This window comes from Tasmannia lanceolata, unplaced genomic scaffold (assembly GCF_043159265.1).
Source record: "Tasmannia lanceolata isolate RefF3 unplaced genomic scaffold, GAP_Taslan_0.1 ptg000006l, whole genome shotgun sequence".
NCBI classification, from domain to species: domain Eukaryota; kingdom Viridiplantae; phylum Streptophyta; class Magnoliopsida; order Canellales; family Winteraceae; genus Tasmannia; species Tasmannia lanceolata.
The window spans coordinates 18,242,955-18,259,763 of NW_027518683.1; the positions used below are offsets into that span (position 1 = coordinate 18,242,955).

Consider the following 16,809-nt stretch of genomic DNA (forward strand, 5'->3'; position numbering starts at 1 on the left):
TGGGTTTCGGTGGTGGAGGAAGGTGTAGGTGGAGGACGGTGGGGGATTTTCGAGGGGTTGGGCGGTGGTGGAGCCGGAGGTAGGGGGTGGCTGTGGTGGTGCCGGATTTTCAAAATGCCGAAATGGGTTTCGGTTTTTGGGGTTGGGGAAAATGGGTTTGGGTTTCGGTGGTGGAGGAAGGTGTAGGTGGAGGACGGTGGGGGATTTTCGAGGGGTTGGGCGGTGGTGGAGCCGGAGGTAGGGGGTGGCTGTGGTGGTGCCGGATTTAATGGAGCTCGCCGGATTCCGGTGGTGCTTGCCGGAATCAATGGCAAAGGGAAGAAAAGTGGTCGGTGGAAAAGAAGGTGGGATGGGATTAGAGTTGGGGAAGAGATGGGTTTGATCTTGGGGTTGCAATGGAGGAGGGTTTGGGCGAATATGGAGGTTGGATCTCCGGCGAGACCGCCGGAGAAGATGACCGGAGTGGTCTCTCTCCCTCTCTCTCTCTCTCTCTCTCTCTCCCTCTCTCTCTCTCTCTAGGTTTTTTTTTTTTTTTTTCACAGCAGATGCTAGCCCCCCCTCCATTTTGCCATCATTCGATGGTTATGTAAATGGGAATGATATTTTCGCCCCCCCCTTTTGCTCCATGGGCAGCCCTCTCTTGTGCACTTGTGACTACTTTTGTACCCTATAGGGGGGGTGTCTAGGTTAAAAAAAGATGGGAAATCAAAAGGGCAATGATAAACTTGACCTTGCTTTTGCTATGGACAGCCACCTCATTAGTGAATTTACCTTATTTTCGATTGGGAAGGATGGTCCATAAAAAAAAAATGTTCAATGAAAATTTCGAATATTTATTAGACCCTTTAGTTTCCCGCAGGTAACCCTTTTCTGCGAAAATAGCCTAATTAGAACACCTCCTAACTAGATAAATCGCTCTTCTCTCAGGATACATTCACCCCCCTTTCTGGTTTACACTACGCACATTATCTTGGCTCGTTCGCTAGGCAAACGCGCTCGGATTTCGACGGAATTTTGCAGGGGCCTTGGTGGGACCCAAAGCTAGCCTAGGGTTAAGTTTGGGACCCTAGCTCATTGATTTGGTGGGGTTTTTTGCAAAACTGGAAGGGTTTAGGGCACGGTCAAAATGGGGTGTCTACAACGAGCTCGGCCTGCTACGACGCCCAGGAAATCTGCCCGGCAAGGACGCCCAGGAAGTTTGGCCGGCCAGACTTCTGGTCCAAATTTTGGCCGGACTGGGTCGCCCACAGGCTCCTGTCCGGCCATGCTCCTCAGGCCATGCTCCAAGGCCCGACCAGGCCACTCGGAGGCCCCTGTCCGGCCACGGCTTCTTCTGGCCCAGTTTGAGGCCGGCCTCAGCTGCCCAGAGGCCTTAAGGCCGGCCAGATGCTGTTTTAACCCTCTTTTTGCTTCTCCTAGCCGCTATCACGACTCGGAGAACCAGGGGGCAACTGATGGGGTCCGAACTCAGCACCGATGGGGTCCGAACTCAGCAACCAATTGGCTGTTGACACGTGGCCCTCACAGGGACCACTGAAAAGCCAACACCTGTCCCTGCTAGGTGTGACACCTGCACCAATCAGAGACTTCCACCTGCCCCTCCTAGGTATGAGACCTGGTCCATACAGGGGCCACCACCTGTCCTGGACAGGTGGCTCAGGATCACACTATAAATAGCCCTCATTTGTGCTAAGGTGAGAGATCTGAAATAAAAAACCCTAAGCTTTCTGCTCTGCACTCCTGCTCATACTGACTTGAGTGTCGAAGCGCCCGTCCGGAGCAACACTCCGGGTTGGTCTTCTGACCCTTTGTCTTCTTGTCTGTGCCCTTGTGCAGCGCAGGACTCCACTAGCCCTTCAGCTGTGGCTTGTCAGATCAGCCCTTCCGGCCCTACCATAACCTGCTACCAATTTTAGACCTAACATTACAATCAATGATAGAGAGCATTCTTTGGGTTTTAGAGAGCATAAGAGGACAAGGCACGTATGCAAAATCAAGACCGTTGTTCTTGAGGAGCATCAGGAGGGCACCCACATGGTTTTGATCCCATCCATGGCGAACATCCTATGATAGGATGGAAGACTACAAAAATTAATGGTTCATATCGAGGTGTTCTCAACAGTATTTGGACTGGAGTTGTAGTTGCATTTGGATGGATGGATATGATCACATAAAATGATGAAGTGGGGTCCAATAAGTATCTTTTATGATTGATGGAGGTAAAATTCAATCCCCGACGGATCGAGACATGTGTGGCACAAGACCGAGAAACATCTGAGATAACCTCCCCAGCGCGCTGCAATAAGGAGGGCAGCAGGAAACCCTGTACCCGACCTGTTGCTACGTTTGGTTGCAGGAATATTTTTGGTTCTTGGGACTTTTGTGGAATTTCAGCAGGAAACCCACGTTTGGTTGGTGGGCCCAAAATATTCCCAAGTACTAAGAATAAGCTTGCAGAAGATTTTTTTTTCTTCCCAATAGTTCAAGCAATCTAACAAAACAAATTTTTTTCTCACCATAGTCCGGTCAACCAAACATGGGATTTTTTATTTTACTGGGATACTTCCAGGGAGTTTTTTTTCCCACCAAAGTTTTTTGTTCCACAAAAATCCCAAGAACAAAAAAAATTCTGGCAACCAAACGGATCCACCAAAGAGACTCCGCCGTGTCATACTACGGTCACATCACAACAGAACCTCCTACAAAAAGAAACCCTCCTCTCCATTCAAAATGATCAGCTCCTTTGTGGACAGACGAGTCACGCATGAGGTAATTACACTTTAGCTTCCTTATACCTAGCTCTCATTCTAATTGATCTTAGTACTGACTTGATCGATAGAGGGTTCTCTCAGAGTTCCAGCTCCGGATGGTCCTTAACCTGTTGTCTGTGGGTGCAAGTCGTGAATAGGACGGACGACAGATGGGACCAACGTCATTGTAGCCATCCGAGGGCTCGGACAGATTTAAGGGCTCGGACAGATTTAAGCATCATCAATGATTAAACACGCAAGTGACTTTGGTTTTGACATTTTCCAACCATACCATAATTTATGCACCACCTTTGAATATACAACGGCCCCACAAAGGCATGCACATAGTACATTCACAGCCGTCAAATCCAAACATAAATATGGTCATTAATTGCAGACCGTTTGTACTTTGTACATCGTTTTTGGAGACCGACACCGAATCAAACAAAACTCAAACTGTCATTTATTTCGGTCGAAATTTCGTTTTTTCGACCCAAAAAATCAGTTTTTTAAAATATTAATTTAATATTTCACAGAAATTTCGGCCGAAATTTAATACGGAATAAAATATTGTTTTCGGGTTGTGTACCAGTTTTCGACCGAAATTTCGAAATTTCGAGGACCGAAACTGGTACCGAAACCGAAATTTTAAACCTTGCGTTTGTATATGAGGGTTTTTACTTAATGTTTTAGAAAACCAGGAAAATGATGTATTCACCCTCTTTCCTTCTGGGGCCACCTCTGATAGTGTAAAAACTAAGAAGTGTAGCATATATTCACGTGTAACGATCGAATTTATGAATACTTGTAAGCCATCACATCTGGCCAACCAATTGCCCGTTGATAAAGCATCATGAAAAAATACATCGGGTCTGTTTGGTTGGTATGGAATAATGCCTTTTCCACAGCTTTCCGGGAAAAAAAAATCCATCGGGTCTGTTTGGGGATACATCATGAGAGTATGAAACTACTACAGATGATAGAGGTGTACAGAATCGCTTAAAATTTTGTCAGCCTGAAAAACATGAGCATCTATTTTATATGAACCCTAAAATCAGAATTTATTCCTCTAATCTTAGAGCTTCCAAAAATCCTGATAATGAATTTATGAGGTTAACCACTTTAAAACCTATTGTTAATCTCTTTAAAGCATATCGAGTTACCCATCTGTCTATATTCTCTGAATCCTCTAGAATTTTATTGGCCTCGATTCCATACCCATTTGAATATTATGAAGTCTTATTGAATTTTTCTCGCTCATTACTTGATTCTAGGGTTTTGAAATCTGCCTCTCTCTTTCTCTTTCCAAGGTTTTATATCTTGTCTTTCTCCATTTTCTCATTTTATGATGACACTTTTGCTCTCTGGATATTGCAATCCGTATCGATTTCACACAGTTTCTGTTTTCCTTTCAATGTTCTGAACTTTTCATGATTTGGGTTTTTGCAGTTTTTTTTTGTTGTTGTTGGGTTTCATGATTTGGGTTTTCATGTTCTGAACTTTTCATGATTTGGGTTTTTGCAGTTCATGGTCTTTAAATGTCACTATTAACGATGCCGGTTCCATGCATCTCAGTACTCGCATCAAACCCTAACCTTTTGTCTAATTTCCCGTCTGCAATCTATAGGGATGGTTTCCGCAACAAGGTAATTTTTCTCTTTTGAATTTGTTGTTGATTTTGTTATTGCCTTGTTTATTGTTGTTTTTTATTTGCTTTTGTTTTTTTTCTTTATTTTTGTATGAATTAGTTTATTGACTATTCGAGGTTTATGGAGAAGGCTTGCCTTTCTTTGAAAGCTTTGATTTCTTTGTTTATTTTCTAATGAAGAAAAAATGTTCCTTTTAATTCAATTTGCAAGAGATGATAGGATGGGAGGGCAATCTCAATTTTATGTTCCAACTTCCTTTCAACAATTAAGTTTGGTTGTGATGAATGTGATTGAAATGATTAGTCAATAGTCAGATGAGAATTTATGTTATTGTTAGATTTGGTACTAATAAGTAATAACAGTGTACTGAAGTGGAAATATTGCTTCTTGTGATTTGATTTCCTAAAGAAATCAGCTGAATGTTCTTGTAGGTCTGTACATGTTAGGAGCAATGTCCTAAAACTGGAAATTTAATTGAGACTCGGTCAATTACTTGGCTTATCTATCGAGTTTTTCATATAATTTGTTTAACATAATTAAACAAATCTAGAAACTGAAAAGATATTAAAATACTATTGTAATATCAAAAAAATTAAACAATTATAGAAACAGAAAAGATTCTAAAATGCTAGTGTATATCAATAAAAGTGAAGCCTCACTATTCACTGTGCATTCAGTTAATGAAATAACATGTTGTAATAGCCTGATTCTAGAACATAAAACAATCTAAAATTTACAAGCTAAGTAATCTTTTATTGTTGTCTCATTACCTTTAGTCTGGAAAGAATCACACGTTAGAACATGATTCATAACTCACAGGATGATAATTAAGAATGTGTAACACTGACTCGATTGCAGAAATAATTATCTCCATAATGTTAATGGTATATGTCTCCTTGGGAAACATCTCATAGTCATAGAGGTTACCATATTGGATTTGTGAATATACTTTTTTTGTGGAATGGCTGGATTTGTGAATATACTGCCTGTACCTTTTGTTGCCCGTATTCATCCCACCCCCGAGTTGACATACATATGGGTTCTGATCTTTAATGAAAAAGAATTGCAGAATACAACTAAAATATCAGCAGAAATACATAGAAAGTCACATCAACTCCCTCCTTGAACCGTTCATACAACACTGAAAGAAAAACCAGGCCTGTTCATAGTGCCATGAACACTAACATTAGTAACCTGCCCTAGAGTTCCTGCTCCACACAATGAACGTGTATGTATATAACCCTAGGTCTAGAACTTATAATCATAACTCCTTACTATAGAACCCTTTACATCAAATAACAACCTTCCTGAATATACTCTAATTTAAATAAAATGATATTCTGACAAAGTTTGACAAAGAAAACTAAAAAAAAAAAAGATATTCTGACAATGGCAAGAAACTGTCTGAAACTTGGACTCTTCAAGAATCTGTAAGGCAAACTCTAAAAATTCAGACAAAACTGCGAAACAACCAGTTACCCCAAAAGCTTAAGCTGTTAGAGTTGGTGTTATTTAATCATTTATACTTCAAGATTTCCCCTTCACTTGTGACCCCGCTTTTTGGGCTGGCCGTACACGTGGCACATGTGGCCTCTCTTTTGAGTTGGCCGTACACGTGGATTTTTAATATCAAGGAGTTGTTAGGTTTTGAATCCAGGACCTTCCGTGAGGCAATAGCTCTGATACCATGTGAAACAACCAGTTACTCCAAAAGCTCAAGCTGTTAGTGTTGGTGTTATATAATCATTTATACTTCAACAAAAACTGTTGATAATCCCCCATAAATCCAATGATCTGGGGACACGGACAAGAGTATCGCGTGGCAACTCCTCTCCGCTCTCCCCCCTCTTCCCCCCTTCAAATATCTACATCCAATACTGTTCCTCTATTAATTCCTACATCTACAGCCTACAGCCTTCCCAACCTTAGATCTGCCCTGGTACTAATTCAAAAACTTTAGATATATGGTGCAAGCCCAGGGTTCGTGATGTGATTCAGCAATCTTAGTCATTAGGTGCAAACTTGCAAACTTAAGGTTCCTGGGTTCCTGGGAGAACTTTTAGGAGCATGAAGGGTCTAAGTTTCAAATAGAATTAGTGTTACCAATCCAAAATCAGATAAGAAATTCAGAAAAGAGGTAAGATCTTAGCTAGGGTTTTCACACGAATATTCACATTAAAGAGAAATCATCAATAAGCTTAATTCGATCCAAGTAAACATGGAATAATAAGATCACAGCAAGAAATTAGATATGTATATAAATAGGCATCCATAGAAAATCTGTCTATGATTGGAAATAATATAATGAAATCAAAGCTAGGGCCCAGTACACCAAACTAGCGTAAAATAGTCTTAAGGTAAATAATGGGTGAAAGGGTGGCTGATCAATGGGGTGAGGGCAGTAACATGTAGTCAATACATGTAACTGAAAAACAAGGGGACTGATCTCGCCCGATCGACATGCCTCAAACGAATCCTGATGTGTAAGAGAGCCCAAGAGGAGAATGAGCGATATCGACCGCCGTGATTTGTCCAAGAGCTGTACCAACCACCGGCAACGTGAAAAATGATGTGGGAAAATGGTGAAAATGCATGTGAGAGCATCAGGGCAGCAAAGGACAGCAAAGATGTGAAGTGAGCAGCAAGAGGGGTGAAAGGGTAGCAAGAAAAACTTAGGACAACAGCTATGTGCAGCAGATCAAAGATAGAGGGTAAAGATTAGGAGCAGGGAAAAACTGGGGGGAAAAGTGAAATAAGGAAGCAAGGAGCAAGGTTGCTGACTGGCAGTGCAAGAGGAGGGAGGTGGCTATCAGCTATTGCCTAGGGCAGTGATGCAGGTCAACAGCAAGAGGGAAGGAAGAAGTGGTGTAATACCTGAAGGCCTGGTATTACATATGCAAAGAATAAGGTCCCTCAATACCTCCATGATTCAATGTAGAAACACTTGTAGGCACCCAAAGAGGTGAATTATGAGGTACATTGAGGCACCCTAGGACATGGGCTATTCTGTGGAGCTTGTTAGAACAAAGAGGTTAATGTTGAAGCCTACTTAGATACATATTGGGCAGGACACCTTGATATGAGGATATCAGTTTCTAGATTTTGCACTCTTTATTCAGTGATTGTTTAATCACATGGAGTAGTAAGAAACAATATCCGACTACTAGACCATGTGCAAAAGCAGCGTACTGATCTGTGCCACCACTATAGAATTTACTTGGTTTAGAAATTTACAACAAGAGCTGTATCTAAGGTCTGATCCTCACATCCTCCACTGCAACATTCAAAGTGCAATTAACTTTCTTAGAATCCAAATTTTCATATAGAAATCTATTATCACTTTGATTGGGAGAAGGTAGAGAGTGGTGAAGTTCATTTTCCTTTTTTATCCAGTTGAGATTAGGCAGCAGAAATCTTCCCAAAGGACCTTACCACGGATCATCATTCGTGCTTGATAAGGAAGCTGACCATGGAACTCATGAGCTTGAGGTGGAGTGATGAACTATGAGTGTAATAGACTATGGATGTTTGGTTGTGTACCCTTCATTATGAGTATTTTGGTCGTTTGTTTAATGCATGCATACAAGTCATTGTTTGTCTTACATGACGTCTCAATGAAAACAAAAGAGTTCTCTCCTATATGGTTTCTCCATCTCTTTGTATCTTCTTCTATATTATCACGTCTGATTCAAGGTATTTTTCGTACATATATGGATACAGATACGGTCACAGAGATAAGAAGTGGCACTATAACTTGTCATTTCCCAAAATCCGTTATACGGATATGGATACGGGTTTAAATATCATAAGACTCAAGACATAAACAAGAGATTAGAACACTTAACTAGATTTGACGTGGAAATGAATATTGCATGGATAATTTATAGACCTCATTACCATTTAGTTCTGATTTTTTTTTCGAAAAGTGAAAAAATTTGGACCATTTCTGGACTAAATTTGGACCAAATTTCTGGACTAAATTTGGACACTTAACTAAATTTGGACCATTTAGTTCTGAATGTTATCAAAGTTTCAAATGTAATGAGGACTAAATTTGGACACTTAACTAAATTTGGACCATTTAGTTCTGAATATTTTCGACTGTCAGGAGCTCAACAATCTGTCATCGTTGTGCGTAAATAATGCTGGGCCACTTTTGTCAGTCTCATCCAGCCTCCATACTGTGCACATCAATTTTGGTGATTCACCTAGGGAGACAAGAAGGGATCCAATAGCAAATGTGGTATCATCATTCAGTTTGTGGTCAAAGCCCGGGGTACCTCCAAAGTATGCTTTCCTTTTATCTATCACAATTTTTATCTATTCTTTTACATCTGTTTTTTTATCATATGTTTTAAAGCAGCAATAACAAGATAACACAATCTTCATGGTCTTATATGGAAGCTGTATTTCATATGTATTGCTTTGCAAGTTTGTGTGATCCTCTACCTTCAAGTTATCTATGTTTCGGACTCAATTTTTTGTTCTCAATTGAGTTTACACCATTCACCTATTAGTACATTTTTTGGACATTGTGTGCATGTGCTCATATGCAGCATTCCTCTCTCTCTCTCTCTCTGTGTGTGTTTTTTTTTGTGTATATTTGCTTGTGTTTCTTCCCTGTTTATCATCCTTTTATACTGTGTAGTGTGTATGGGTCATCATTCGCTAAACACCTGATCATTAAGGAAATGAATGTGTTGCTTAGAAGTTAGACAATCATCCGTTTCTCTGATTCAGATTTGAAAATTGAATAGTTGGGATACTGTCCTACGGACCCCTGAGCAATATTCTACAGCAGTACCTTACAGTTTATACTATACACGCACAGATGCACATGTTATGTGTGTGTACTGCTTCATTTATGGCGCTGTTGAGTTCAATAAGGGTATGTGTTTTAGTTACTGTTTAAAAATTCCCCAAGTCGACCATCAACTTGTCCGAGTTGACTTGGCTTTACCTTGATGAGGTTCTCGCCCGTGTCTGAGTTTGGCCTATCGAGTCAATCAAGATTTCCTTTGACTCGACTGAGTTCATAAAAATCGACTCTGTCAATCATTTACTTGCCTGGGTCAACTAGCTATCTGAGTCTCACATGGGTTTGGGGTTAAAAATCGACAATGACAAATTTCATTATTAACGGAGTTTACCGAGGCTGTTTCATTTGTTGTTCTGTTTCCATTCTTTTTGCCTGAGAGATTTGACCAAAGAAAAGATGGCTGAAGAAGATTTTAATACTATTTGTTCTTTGTTAAAAGACACCATCCCCAATAACTGAGAGAAATCCAGATGGTAGTAAGAGGCTTAAAATCTATAATAATATTTAGTCTTAAATGCCTCTAACTGACCCAGAGGACACTGATCCTATGACTTCTTAAATGGGCCTCCATATGATTGATTTTCTAAAATTTATTCACGTATAAGAGAAAAATTATTCACTGTTAATATGAACTAAGTTGTCCGATCCTCTATGTCTTGTATTTGACTCCTTTTTTTTTGAATGGTTGTATTTGACTCCTTTTATAGATTCGACTCTTGATTCTTCTGTAATTGATGTTCAATTCAGGCTTTGCTGCAAATAAAGAAGACATCACATGGTCTTTGTTTCTTTTGTTTGACATATTTGATAGCCTCAATTCTGATTGATCTGGTAAGGGTGTTGAATTCAGGGATGATTGGAAAAGGAGCCATACATATATCACATGATCTTTTTTTTTCTTAACCCAAAAAATACCTGTAAACAGTGGATATCAATCACTTAAAAGCTATAATTTTTATCTCAGTATGCAAAATAGGTGAAAAGTAAGTTACCTTACATCGTTAAAACTCTGGCTAAGGCGCGGGAAACTCAGATGGAGAACACTAACTGGCCGCATATCTGTCTCTCTCTCTCTCTCTCTCTCTCTCTCTCTATATATATATATATATATATATATATATATATATATATATATATATAGAGAATAGAGTTCCTAAGGTGTCACCTCATATAGCTTATATGAGGTGGCGCTCACAAAACATAAAGGGCCCACATTTTTTGGGTGATCCAAACCACTCATTTGAAAGGCCCTTAGATGGATATGATGCCTACAAAAAATCAGGTCCATAGGATCATCCTAACCCCTTTCATTTATGGAGGTTAAAAATGGGTAGATTTATGGAGGTTTATACCCATCCATTTCAACCTCCACAAATGGAAGGGTTAGGATGATCCTATGAAGTTGATTTTTTGGGCACACCCTATCTATGTGAGGGTGTATCAAATGAATGCTTTGGATCATCCAAATAAAGTGGGCCCCTTATGTTTTTAAGCGCCACCTCATATAAGCTATATGAGGTGACACCTTAGGAACTCTATTCTCATATGTGTATATATATATATATATATATATATATATATATATATATATATATATATATATATATATATATATATATATATATGAGGAAAAGGATTGTACGCTCGAGCGTACCAAGCTTATGGTACGCTCGAGTGCCCAATCACATATGGGCCCACAATTTTTGTGGTGATCCAAAGCATTCATTTGCAAGGCCCTATCATAGATAGGATGTGTACCAAAAATCAGCTCCATTGAATCATCCTAACCCCTCCAAAAGTGGAGGGCAAAAATGGGCAGATTTGTGGTCTGTCCATTTTGCCCTCCACAAATGGATGGGTTAGGATGATCCTATGGAGCTGATTTTTGGTACACACCTTATCTATGATAGGGCCTTTCAAATGAATGTTTTGGATCATCCTGACAAAGTGGGCCCATATGTGATTGGGCACTCGAGCGTACAATCCTTTTCCTCTCTCTCTCTCTCTCTCTATATATATATATATATATATATATATATATATATTAGAAAAGTGAGCATACTCGGTCGAGTAGATAAGCTTATCTACTCGGTCGGCTAAAAACAGTGGGGGCCCACATTTTTTGGGTGATCCAAACCATTAATTTGAAAGGTCCTTACCTAGATATGGTGTCCACAAAAAATCAGCCCCATAGGATCATCTTAACCCATCCAACAGTGGAGGGAAAAATGGGCAGATTGGTGGACAAACTGTGTCTGTCCATTTTCCCCTCAACATTTGGATGGGTTAGGATGATCCTATGGATCTGATATTTTGTGGACACCCTCTGTAGGTAAGGGCCTTTCAAATGAATGGTTTGGATCACCCAAAAAATGTGGGCCCCCACAGTTTTTAGGTCGACTGAGTAGATAAGCTTATCTACTAGACCGAGTACGGTCCCTTTTCTATATATATATATATATATATATATGAGTTAAGTGAAGCAACACATACGTGTAGCTAACTTAGCTACACCGACGGCTTAAAATACAGTGGGCCCGCATTGTTTGGGTGATCCAAACCATTCATTTGATAGGCCCTCACATTGGTAGGGTGTGCCCAAAAATCAGCTCCATTGGATGATCCCAACCCTTCAAATTGTGGAGGCAAAAATGGACAGATATGTGAAGGTTTTACACGTCCTTTTTTGCCTCCACAAATTGTAGGGTTGGGATGATCCTATGGAGCTGATTTTTTGGGCACACCCTATCTATGTGAGGGCCCATCAAATGAATGGTTTGCTTCACCCAAACAATGTGGGGCCCACTGTATCTTAAGCCGTCGGTGTAGCTAAGTTAGCTACACGTATGTGTTGCTACACTTCTCTCTCTCTCTCTCTCTCTCTCTCTCTATATATATATATATATATATATATATATATATATATATATATATATATATCTTCTGTCCAAGTGTTTCTTCATTAAATCTTGCTCTGAACAACCAATTGGTATAACACAATATTCCATTTCATAAACCAAGCCACCTAGCTGAACTAGTCTTTCTCTGCTTCCTGTCACTGATCAAATAATTCAATGTAAGTCTTCACCTTTAACCTTGGTGAGCTGGCATGACTTTTTCTTCAAGCTCAGAAGCTTCTTGAGTTTTGTAAGCTTTACCTCAAATGAGAAGGGCCCCAAGCTAAGCTTCTCCTTTTACGATCCCTATACAAAAAGCACAGATAACAATATGCCTTTTTAGTCTCAGATATAATTTATATTATCTAGTTTGTTTTGGTCTTTTTATCCATAAAACCTTCAAATATTTAACCTCTGATCCAAAGTGAGGATTATTTGGGATTTGATTGATTGAAAATGAAACATTTATGTATTAGTTTTTTTTTTCTTTTTTTTTTGTAGGTATAACAATTTTTTTCTGAGAAATGTTCATGATAATACCTCCACCAAAGGCTTCTTTCACCATAAATGGAAAAATATGTCTGAAAAAGCTTCATTAAGATATGAATACCAACTAGGAGCGCCACACAAACTACAAATCCGCTATTTATCTAAACTGTTTTACAATGTGCATCTAAATATAGATTCAATTGAATATATGTATGATGAGACCAGAACCTGCAGGATCTGCGGTCAGATAAAAGGTTCTCGTAATGTTGTGGGCAGCTTTAGTTCAGGATCAAATTCACTAAGTGGAGAGAAAAAGCAGTCCACCATGTCTTTTGATACTAACTCCAAGGATGGTGTTTCCCACTGCATATTTTTAATACAAGGCATACTACTAATCATGATTGTAGTCAATTCAATAGCTCAATCATGGTATTTCTTCATCCCAATTCCCAAGTGTGATGTGAGAAGGGATGTCATTCTAGGTGATGCAGGATGATTGGAGGAAGGACTAATACTTCTCTTTGATGCCAAACTGATGTAAGACAAATCTATTGAAAGTATTATGTCTCCTGATTTTAATCACGGATTGAGGAGTTTAGGACAGTTTCTTGAAGGCATTTGAGTTTTAAAGAAATTGAAAAATCTGCATGATTTAAGAATATGAGGAAATATACTTGAGAATAGGGGCGGGGTGAAAATTAGAGTTCTGTGTCCTAAAATTTGTGATTAAATTGAAAAATATTTCTACTAGGTGTAGGGTAGGTTTGGAAGGGTGCAGACATGCTTGAAAATTAGAGTCATGTGTCCTAAAATTTGTGATTAAATTGAAAAATATTTCTACTAGGTGTAGGGTAGGTTTGGAAGGGTGCAGACATATGCTTGGAAGGTGCAGACGTATGCTGGGAAGGTGCAGGTAGGCAAGATTAAGGGGCGCAGGATGGGATGGGTAAAACAAAAAGAAAAAGAAAATAGGGCTTTGAGGTTTTAGGCAAAGAGAAAGAATATTTCCGCTTCCCAGGCATGTCCTTTCTATAAAGGAAAACAAGAAAAGCAGAGATAAAATAGGAGAAATCTAGATTTCAAGGAAGAAAAAACATAAGATACTTGTCTCAAGGCATTTCACCAAGAGTTTTCTTTGGCATCTCACCAAAGATGAAGATTATGTTAGAATCACATTAGCAATATCCCCGGCATCGCGCCTTGAGGATGAAGGCTTCCCACTCATAATTTTGCAAAGTAGCAAGCAACAATCTTTTTCATTCATTCATCTGTATCATCCATCATTATTGAAAAATCATTCAAAAAAATAAAAATCCATCAGTATTGAAAAGTGCATGAGGCTTACAATATATATTAGAAAAAGAAGGGAACTAGAGAATTCTAGAACCCTGAAAAAACCTAGCACTTCTAGAGAATTCTAGAACCCTGAAAAAACCTAGCACTTTTGGACTAAAATACTCTCTAATGACTTAGACTCTCTTCCCACTTAGAATTTTCGTAATACATGTGTGGGTCTATTGAAAGCACTCATAACTCGGAAAGCTTAAGTGAATTTGATGGGAAAAGACAATGGTAACCCTATTATAACTTAAGGGACTTAAAAGACATCAAAAAAATTAAAATTTGGACCTTAGGATGGTCCTCATCATACTCCCTCGCTTAAAAACTTGACCTTGTTAAGTACAATGGTCAGCATTAGTAGTGGGAGTTTTTCAAATGTCATCCAAGAGCATGTCGCAAACTACCGTCCTTTCCAACAAATTAGGTACTTCCAACGCACATTAAGCTTTGGGCAATCATTTTATTGGTCCGAAGTAATATAATCATAAGGTACACCTTCAACGTACTCTTTGTGCTTTGGCTATAACAATAGATAAAAAACATGTTCGTCTCTTACAATAGCTTTCCCTAATCTCTATCGTACTCTATACGAGGTATCGTCAATAATTGTTCCGACATGAACTCCTGACTCTGTAGAACTTGTAGTCTCCAAGGCTAGAGGACGTGCATGAAAATCTTGATGAATACGATCAACGCATGAGTTTTCGTAATACATGTGTGCAGCCTATTTTAAACACTCAATAACTCAAAAAACATAGTGATTTAGATGAAGAAAAAGACTATGGTACCCCTACTGTAACTTAAGGGACTTAAACGACACCCAAAAGTTAAAATTTGGACCTTAGGATGGCCTTTGAGAGTTGAGACCCCTAGGGGTTTTGAATAAGATGGCCTTTTGATATTTTAATTAGTAGTAAGGGCAAGAGAGGTTAGGCTTTTGATTGCAATAATAATTGTAAAAAAGACTTCTTTGGTTCAACAATACTGCTTGTACTCAGTACTTCTTTGGCTCATTTCTTCATTTGCTATTCTATTGACTGTCACTGCTTTGCTGGTACATTTTAACCGGAAAACTTTTCTTTTATTAGTAAGTAAATGGCTTATTTTTTTGAGAAGCATTCATGATAATACCTCTACCAAAGGCTTATTTTGCCCATTTATCATCTCAAGTGTGATGTGAGAAGGGATTTCATTCTGGGGTTTTGAATAAGATGGCCTTTTGATATTTTATTTTTAATAAGTAGCAAGGGTAAGAGATATTAAGCTTTTTATTGCAATAATATTTGTACAAAAGTTATCATTCAAAAAAAAAAAAAATACACTTGTACAAAAGACCTCTTTGCTGCCTCATTCCTTCATTTGCTATTCTATTGACTGCCACTGCTTTGCTGGTACATTTTCACTGGAATACACCAACTAATATTGCTGCCTTCACTTTCAGAGGCTACTATACATATTTTTTGACACAAGTTGTCCATGAGTAGTCATCTATGGTACCATCCTTTTTATTCTGATGGATCATTAGTTCATAGGTAAGTATGGACCTATAGTCCATCACCTTCAATTTACATTTGCAATTGCTGTGTGGATAAGAGACACAGACTAGTCACACACTGATCTGTGGTTACATGTCTTGGGAAAAAGAAAAATCTCAAAGTAATCTCATTCATGGGTTTAAACTGTTAACTATATGAAAATTACATTTCTCATATGTAACTGAGTCTAATTCTGTATTTATTCAGTGCAGTACCCATTCATAGAACTTCCCACCTGCGTGCATGGAGACCATCCCAAGTAAAAAGTGGAGACTCAGAGGGAACTCTTAGCAGCGAAAACATGATCTTGGATGAGCAAACCTTAGAGCAGGATTTACAGATAGCCATCAAGGAGGAGAATTACGCCCAAGCGGCAAAAATCAGGGATAATCTTCGGCTTCTCCATGAAGACAACATGGCTTCAGTCCTTGCAGCGAATGCCCGGTTCTACAATGCATTCAGGAATGGAGATCTGGCGGCCATGCACACCATATGGGCGAAAAGGGAAAATGTTTATTGTGTACACCCAGGTGCAGGAGGAATATCGAGTTATGATCTGGTCATGGGGAGCTGGGAGCATGTGTGTGGGGCTGATTATGAATTCCCACTCCAGATTGAGTTGAAGAATGTGGAAGTTCATGTTAGAGGTGCTATTGGGTATGTAACTTGCATGGAAGTGGTTAAGACCAAAGGCAGCAGCAGTTGGGGAAAACAAGTTGCAACTAATGTGTTTGAGAGGATTGATGGGCAGTGGTTTATGTGTATCCACCATGCCTCTCATGTTGACTTGTGAAGTAGGTACTTGTAGCTTTAAGAACATCAGTTTCACATATATGAAGGGTTTTATTTGGATATTAGTGATCTTTTTTTTTACTTAATCTTTTTACTGGCACCTGACTTTGTGACTCACATATTTGCACTCTGAATAGTTCCAAACATGTCTTAAAGTTGGGGTAAAGTCCCTGCTGACATTCAACTTCCTGCTCCATCTCTGCTTATATCATTGCTGCTATTATAACTTTTAAGCATTTTTTCCTTGTTGTAAACACTAACCTAAAACATAGATCCATTTCAGAGCTCTTTGAGGAGTTTTCCTACTAGGCGAGCGTACTTCCTGGTCAACAGGTAGAACAGGTCCCGCTGAACTAGTTATGGTTTTCAAATTGATTTATTTAAAATTCATGACTCAATATGTTCTTAGAGATGGCAAGTGGAAAAAAGTTTTTTCTTATTTATTTTTTTAGTGATAGCATTAAAATAGAACAAAAAGAAGAAAGAGACCATGGAGGACTCAATACAAAATGAAACAAAAGGAGATACATAAGAGTA

At 39.0% G+C, this 16,809-nt stretch overlaps 1 protein-coding gene across 3 annotated transcripts; it reads left to right on the forward strand.

Annotated features, from left to right (window-relative positions):
• The first annotated feature begins 3,610 nt into the window (after positions 1 to 3,610).
• Positions 3,611 to 16,334, forward strand: LOC143879991 (uncharacterized). 3 transcript variants are annotated; one of them, XM_077382735.1, is made up of 4 exons: positions 3,611 to 3,735; positions 4,275 to 4,396; positions 8,508 to 8,686; positions 15,688 to 16,334. In XM_077382735.1, the coding sequence occupies exons 2-4, from the start codon at positions 4,289 to 4,291 to the stop codon at positions 16,271 to 16,273; spliced, it is 873 nt and encodes a 290-aa protein (XP_077238850.1). In that variant the 5' UTR covers positions 3,611 to 3,735; positions 4,275 to 4,288; the 3' UTR covers positions 16,274 to 16,334. The 3 variants fall into 3 exon arrangements, with proteins under 3 accessions (XP_077238850.1, XP_077238848.1, XP_077238849.1); XM_077382733.1 differs by having other exon boundaries at positions 3,725 to 3,862; XM_077382734.1 differs by lacking the exon at positions 3,611 to 3,735 and adding an exon at positions 3,903 to 4,060.
• The last annotated feature ends 475 nt before the right edge of the window (positions 16,335 to 16,809 follow it).

Coding starts and splice junctions, on each gene's coding strand:
- LOC143879991 (XM_077382735.1), top strand. CDS start 4,289: ATGTCACTATTAACGATGCCGGTTCCATGCATCTCAGTACTCGCATCA. Junction 4,397..8,507: donor GGGATGGTTTCCGCAACAAG/GTAATTTTTCTC, acceptor TTCGACTGTCAG/GAGCTCAACAATCTGTCATC. Junction 8,687..15,687: donor AAGCCCGGGGTACCTCCAAA/GTATGCTTTCCT, acceptor GTATTTATTCAG/TGCAGTACCCATTCATAGAA.